Below are 7668 nucleotides of genomic sequence, written 5' to 3'. Positions count from 1 at the left end.
AGGGAATGATTACATTTGTTTAGGGAGACAGAGGCGGTGTATGATGTGCAAAAGAGACCAGCAGCTGAGCCCAGTCTGATGGCGTCTGACCCCATGTCAGTAAGGCACTCTCTGATTCATCGATAGGTTCCAGATGAAGTACACTGACATGATGATGAAGGACATTCTGTGTGATTTGACATGCTTAATGACATGAGTTCTACTACTTAATAAAGATAATCCCGAGAAGCTTTTTAATTGGAAACTTATTTACTGTCAGTCAGGCGTTCTTGCTTCTTTCTTTGTTGCTTGTCGTAATCTAGTTTATTTATTGCCGTTATTTGCCAAAAACAGATTAACCCATAGTTGGCATACAAATCAATTATTGAATAGAAGTGTAGCAACCGGGCCACGCTGAAAATCCATTTGGCACCTGAATCTCATACTCAAGTGGGGCCAAACCGGCCACCTGAAAAAAGCGTTAAGGGTATATTTATGGTAGTATTGTGTAATGGTTATATGTGAATTGTAACGACACTCCGTCACTATATAAAACGAACTCTGTGTTGTTTTGTGTTATAGTTATAGCCTTCTACGTTCACGCAGAGGGCGCACGTGTTAACAGCCGGCTGACATTTAGAAGATTGCGCCATGGCTTTTGTTAATGGAAAAACAATATTGCTGAATCTTACCTAGGAACGCCAGGACTTAAGTGGGCGCCAGGCTTGGCGAAATGCGAAACCTGTATACATACAGTTAGATGTGAGCTACCATTAAGAAATGCCACTGAGTGATTATGTCCACTTTGTAGAACTTGCAGGGATTGGAGGCTAAATGAATGGGTCAACATCATTTCACTTTTTTTTAGTCTTATGTTTTTTTTATAAGAAGTGTAATCTAGTTTTATATGTACAGCGATTCTTGTGAAAGAACCTAACGTATGTAAATCGCCTGAAATGGCAATGTGATTGACCCAGGCCTGTCTGTCAGGTATAAACTTAATTGGTCCTGGTAACTGTTTTCTCATCATTTGAGTACTTAAACATGATGGTTTTATGCTGTCCATAGATGACTTGAGGGCAAAGTCGGTTGATACGACAAAGTCTCAGACGTGAGTTTGGAGAGGTGGAAATGAGTGACAGTGACTCGTGCCCTCATGTCGCAGGTATTCCACTCTGCAGGCAAACAATGTATGCCACGCTCGGTCGTGCACCAGTTCACATGGTCGAATTAAATTGCATGTATTCATGGGTAATTGGCGCGAAGATTGTCTGGTGTGAGCACACATTAACATTGGTTTGGCAGTCTGTGTAAGGGGGCACGTACAACACCGAAACAGTTTAACAAAGGGTTTAAGAAGCCTTGTCAAGATAATGCATTCTTCTCATGCGACATGCGACAGTGCGAAATAAACTAGAGAAGCTGTGGATCAAATATTCAGACTGAAGAAACCAAGGTAAAGAGATACCTTGAGTGTTTGTCTAGGAGGGTGTAGAGCCTATTCTTTCCCCATTTAGTCTGCAGAGGTATTATTAGCTTATGAGCTTATTCTAATTACATCGGCTGCTTATCATGGCGGTATTTAATTACTGGGTTCTTGAACAAGGTAGTCCACCGGACTACCTTGCCTCAAAAAGGGGGTCCGCAGCAAAATGAGGTGGAGTCCCGCATTCTGAAGTTAACATATTGAACAATAACGAGTGGTTTTTTGAAGATTCATGCGGATTGCACGTCTGCCAATTTCTGGTGAAATCTTGCTGAAAAATACGTATTTTGCGTGGGGAATAATAAGGGGTGTGCTCTGGAACCGAACTAGTTAGTAGTGCAGAGTTTCAGGGATCCACACGTGACTCTTACATATGTCATATCGGTGGAGATACGACAGTACAATCACGGGGTATTTGACTCCAGAGCTCACGTTAACTTTATGCCCTGCTGTTGTCAAATTAAATCCTTTTTTTTTATATTACCATTTAATGAGCTAACAACTAATAAGCACTTCCACTTACTCTGTTTCTTTGTTTGCACTGAATGAAATATGATCTAGATTAGCAAACACTTCTTGCTGTCGGGTTACGAGTCTCCTCTTTATTCAGGGCATCCTTCTAGTGAGTTATCAAGCCGTTTAATTTCAGAGTGTGGGAACCGAAGAACCAACAGCACATTTATGGACCATACAGTCTGAAATACGCTGCCCGGACACTCGAGAATCAATTTAATGCCTGTGTAAGCAATGTTAAGCCTCGGCTTTATACTACCGGGGGGAACCTGGACTATATGTTGCGCTCAAATGGCGGAGTTGGAACGAACTTTACAATTCGCCACTCCGTGTTGGCGAAACCCTCCTAGAACATGTTCTAATCTCCCCTAGTTGCTATCGATCGGTTGGGACGCGCAACTTGTTTCTCTTATACTGCTCCGATTGTCGGTTGTATAAATTGGGAAGTTGTCCAATCGCCAATTCGCCACACAAAGTGGATAGCCTGTAAACCAGCTTTAAGGTGTGCTTGCTGCCATATAGCCAGTGCCTCCATGTGCTGTACTGACTCTGCTGTGATGAGCTAATTCACCGTCCTGTTGCTCTTTAGGGCGGAGGAAGCTCCGACGGTAAGCGCACCGACGACACCGTGAGGGAAAAGACTGACGCCACCCCTGGCGCCTGTCGCCAGCCGGCATCAGTGACTACCTAGTGGCCAGCCCCCGCCCCGCCGTTCGTCAATCAGCTGCTCAGAAATGGCAATTGCGGTGTGACAAGTGGGGGCCGCCTTGTGCGCCGCGGCCGCCTCCCGACATCGTAAAACGTGAATGGTTCGAGTGGAGAGGGAGGAGGGGAGAGAGAGAGGGAGAAGTCGCACCAATACAGGGGGACTGGGGAGAAGTTAAATGGTTGACACATCATACACCATAACATCTATACAACCTCATAAATGCCACTTATACAATGTAAGTGCATTATGTAAACAATATCATGTATGATTCTGTTATAGTCACTCTATCACCCATGCTAGGTAAATGATATTACTTTCAAGAGTCCGGCTATTCGAATCAGGCCTTTGCACTAGTTCTCAAGTTAGCGACCCCGCCCCCTCCCCCCCTCCGACGAACTCCTGGTATTTACCAGTATCGTCATTTCGTGTCTAGAGATAACCGATCGAATTTCTGGTTCTAGTCCCCAGCTGCCTATCTTAAACTGGTGAATCGCTCACCCAAATGTGAAATGAATTTAGTTTTGTAGTTTCGTTAATAATTTCTTTGTATGTGCAAGGAGTTTTAAAACAGCGATGACGGTGATGATGACGATGGAAACCGATTTACGGAAACCGCGGAGGAGAACAGTGACCTTTAACCCCAATATGTCAGCCTCCAGTTGTTGATGGCATGACAAAATCACATTTGTGTGGTCCCAAACTATTTTTGATCTAATTTAGTAATTATTTTACGTTTTATGCTGTCCCTTTATTCATATATAATTCCCAATGTTCCTAATATGTTATTCTGACTGAGCTATCTAGATCTTGAGGTATTGTAGCCGTAGGCGTAGGGGATGTTGACAAGAACTTGAACTTTGAAGAAGGTGAGAACGTGTTACGTAACAATACTAACATATTAATTTATTATTAATATTAATATTATTAATTATTATTACGATATAGCATTAACGTATAGTTTATTACGACATTGGCAACTATCAAATGTGTGATTTCGTTTAGGGATATGCAAATGGAGAAAGATGAGAATTTTGCAGATGACGTTGCGAACCTATGCTATCGTCATTATTCTCAGCTGCCAAAGAAAGGAAAGCCATCAGTACCAGGTGTGTGTCTAGGTGCATGAGTGCCTTTTCAATGGGTTACATTAACTAATATTTATACCAAACCTCCCACGTACAGCTTTTGCCAGTGTTTGCATCATGGGTAAGGGCCCTGCTTTTTGGTTATTGTCATATTTCCCTGTTTCAGGTGAGTGGACACTCATGGCTGTCATCGTTCTGACTCATGACGAAAGCCGAAAGATGAGGGTCGTTTCCATGGCAACCGGTTCCAAGTGCCTTGACAGAGACCAGCTGAGTGAGAAGGGTGATACTGTCAGTGACAGTCATGCAGAAGTCTTAGCTCGCCGGGGTCTAGTCAGGTAGGGGTCGGCTGGACTCGAACAGAAATCCATACGTAGCTGTGATGGGGGTAGTGATGATATAGCATGCTACGCTACACAGGTGAGCATACCTCACCCAGACCCCTTTGTTTACTATAAGCAGTTACTATAAATCAATGTGCAATCGGTTTTACTCTCACGTATTCACACGTGCTTGACTCTCAATTCTCCAAATTAATGAGTACATTTAGACGATACTCTGTAGATTAACGAGATCTATGTGTAGTAGGCACATGTCGGTCTAACGTTTACTTACTCTTTTCTTCGCATTAGTGCATGCAGATGGAAAGTAAGGTAGTAAAGAAAGTAGATGTAATAGAAAGGGATTGGTCTTGCCCACAGATGCTGACCTTTCTCATTTTGCAGGTTCCTCATACAGGAGGTGGGTGACCTGTTGGATGGGAAGTGCGATGGAATCTTGGAAGAGGTCAGCGCACGACCTTTCAAGGTCAGGTTGAAGGATGGCGTCGGCTTCCACCTGTTCGCAACCCACACGCCCTGCGGCGATGCATCCGTCTTCCCGAAGGAGCAGGAAGCTGCCGGTGGCGCCGACACGGTAACCGTGGCAACGCCCGCGAAGCGCGGACCCTCGTCGGAGTCGGCCGCCGCGAAGAAACGTCGCCGCATCGAGACGGATGTTACCCCGCCGAATTCGGATGCTATAGTGGCGCCGCTTGCCAGTGATGGAGGTACCGACAGATGCCACGGGCACAACGGATTCAGCATCGACACGGCGGCGTCCTCTGTCAACGGTTGTAAAACGCGCGGCGAATTCCAAGCGGAGATTAAGGCTGACACCGTAACCACGACAACGCCGCGGGGCGAGGATGCCATCGAGGACGCCGGCGAGAGAGACGTGGCGCCCTCAGATATCCATCGCACGGGCGCGAAGTGCGTCCCGGGCGGCGCGCAGGACGCGAGGGTGCCAGGGGTCGGCTACCACATGACGGGTGCGTTACGCACGAAGCCTGGGCGATCGCGCGGCAAGGGGACCGTCTCCATGTCGTGCAGCGACAAGCTCGCGCGCTGGAACGTGCTCGGCCTCCAGGGGGCGCTACTCTCGCTTGTCATGCCTATTAACGTCAATATATACGAGGTCTCCTAACCCTAGCAAGGAGACTCTTGTTTCTTGGAGCTATGGCATAGGTCACATTAGGTGAGAAATTGATCACTTCCTAATCGGATCTGGCACCACTTTACTTTAGTTTAGGTTTAGTATCCATAAAACGACCGTAGATAATAATAATGACTTATGCACAATGAGTAGGCCTATGTATCATTTTCGCTAACAATATTATTGCGTTAAGCTTACATTTCACGCCAAAAATATCGAAGTATCAAACCATATGGAACATCAACACACTAATGAAGCAAGCTGCTGACTGCTGTCGATTGCCGATGGCAGCACTGTTCGTGCTGTGCGCTACAAAACAAGTGATCACAGGTCAACTAACTTCTGCTGGCAACAACACTTTCTGCTGAGCAAAAGGTCTTTGTCTAATAAATATGCGAGCTGGACTTAACGACTGCTGGAGCTGGAATTTAACGACTTGAAAGAGAAGCTGAAAAAAGAAATGCGCGGGTTTCTGGTAGAAAGGCTGAGATAATAGAGGGAGCGGAGCTCTACACTCTAGTCTAGAGTAGAGCTAGAGTCTAGACTACGAGAGCTACTAATACTATACCTGATAACCTCACTGTCCTCTCAGTACCTGATATTACTAGTGATAGTGATACTATCAGGAGTAGATAATAGGAAATTCCCCATTATCTACTTTTGATATTATCATAGAAATAATATAGATAACCATATGGTTACCTATATTATTCTATGCATATTATGCTCACTTTATAATTATTTTTTACACTAGATGGCGCCAACGCATCAAATTTGCCCATGACATCATTTCCTAATGCGTACGACGTCATAACCGAGATACAGACAGAAACATGCGCAAAACTCTCGATCCAAGAAATAGTTTTCACGGAAATTAAAAAAATTTCTTATGTGAAGAATATATTCTTATTTTTTATTAGTTTTGTAGTTTCGTTAATAATTTCTTTGTATGTGCAAGGGGTTTTAAAACAGCGACGAAGCGAATGTAAGATATGAATATAGGTGGAGGCCAAGATTGCAAAGTGATTGGAGAGTCAAACGACAACGACATGGGCCACAGGGCCAACAACGGATTCAAGCAAAAAAAAAAAATCCGAACGACGCCCGCGGCGTCCTCTGTCAACGGTTCGTTAAAACGGCGCAGGCCGAAATTCCAAGCGGAGAAATTAAGGACCTGACAGCCGTAACCCGACAACGCCGGGCGGGGCCGAGGATCGCCATCGAGGACGGCCGGCGAGGAGAGACGCTGCGCGGCCCTCAGCCATTATTTGCCATGCGCACGTGCGCCGAAGTGCGTCCCCGGGCGCGCGCAGCGAGCGAAGGGTGCCAGGGGGTCGGACTAACCCGACGTGACGGGTGCGTTACGCAGCATCACACGAAGCCTGGGCGACTCGGCCGCGGCGACGGGGACCGTCTCCATTGTCGTTTGCAGCGACAACTTCGCTTTGCGCGTGAGAACGTGCTGCAGCCTAACCAGGGGCGCTTACTCTCGCTTTGTTCATGCCGCCCGCTGGTACGGCCTGCGCACGTCATCCGTGAATTGGTCGCTGCGGCCTAACGGAGCGAAGGGGCGGCTGCAAGCGCCGGCGGCCTTTCGAGCGGAACGCGCGTCCGTTGCTTTGGTCTCCCGCCGTGGGGTACGCTGTCGTGCCGTGGGGGCGGCCGGTGATGCGGCAGGAGCCGGCGCGTCGCGGTATACCCGCCTGCAGCGGGCCGGCGGGGTAGCGGAGCACCGCGGGACGCCGGGGCTCGGCGCTGGCGCGGCGACCCCGGCCCCGCCAGCCCGCCCCTCTCCTGGGTGGCGATGTGCGGGCGAGACACGGGCTCCACTGCCAGCCGGGCACCCATCAAGGCCGCTCGTCACTCCCCTAAACTTCCACCCATTGCGAACCGTCCTCTGTCCGACGAGCGTCGGCAGGAGCTTCACGGCGGCAAGTCCGCGCGCGATTCAAACCAGCGGGCGCGGTTGCGGGCGTGTGTCCCCTGCAGGCCTCCACCTCCGCCCCTAAGGATGTTCGGACCAGTTCCTCACGGCGCAATCAGGGAAGTTCGCGGAGAGGCCCGCCACCGAGCGATCGTCGCGTAGACGTCCCAGGGGGCGATGCTGGAGGCAGGCATGTTTACGACAAGTACAAGATGGCAGCTACTGACTACCAGCACGCGAAAGTACAGTTCTTGGCGGTGTTTGATGGCTGGCAAATAAAACCGGAACGTTATGACATTTTCACGTGTGAGGAGAGCTATAACTCCTAATTATTGCCTCGAATGCCCGTGTCCTTCAGGCCGTCATAGTGCCTCGTTATCACATTCGCTAGTACATTTCTAACTTTATTAAGTTCCACTGGTTTGATAGGGAACCGTTGGCTAATGGTTAATGCTTTCGGCTCCAGTGATAGAAGCAGTTGTGGGTGGCAGTTAAATGT

At 47.9% G+C, this 7668-nt stretch overlaps 1 protein-coding gene across 1 annotated transcript; it reads left to right on the top strand.

Annotated features, from left to right (window-relative positions):
• The first annotated feature begins 3277 nt into the window (after positions 1–3277).
• LOC106814092 (tRNA-specific adenosine deaminase 1-like) lies at positions 3278–5236 on the top strand. Its single transcript, XM_014818368.1, has 4 exons — positions 3278–3553; positions 3690–3793; positions 3939–4110; positions 4498–5236. The coding sequence occupies exons 2-4, from the start codon at positions 3694–3696 to the stop codon at positions 5234–5236; spliced, it is 1011 nt and encodes a 336-aa protein (XP_014673854.1). The 5' UTR covers positions 3278–3553; positions 3690–3693.
• The last annotated feature ends 2432 nt before the right edge of the window (positions 5237–7668 follow it).

The sequence above is a fragment of the Priapulus caudatus genome, unplaced genomic scaffold (genome assembly GCF_000485595.1).
Source record: "Priapulus caudatus unplaced genomic scaffold, Priapulus_caudatus-5.0.1 Scaffold871, whole genome shotgun sequence".
Classification (NCBI taxonomy): Eukaryota; Metazoa; Priapulida; class Priapulimorpha; order Priapulimorphida; family Priapulidae; genus Priapulus; species Priapulus caudatus.
This window is presented reverse-complemented; position numbering and strand designations above follow the sequence as displayed.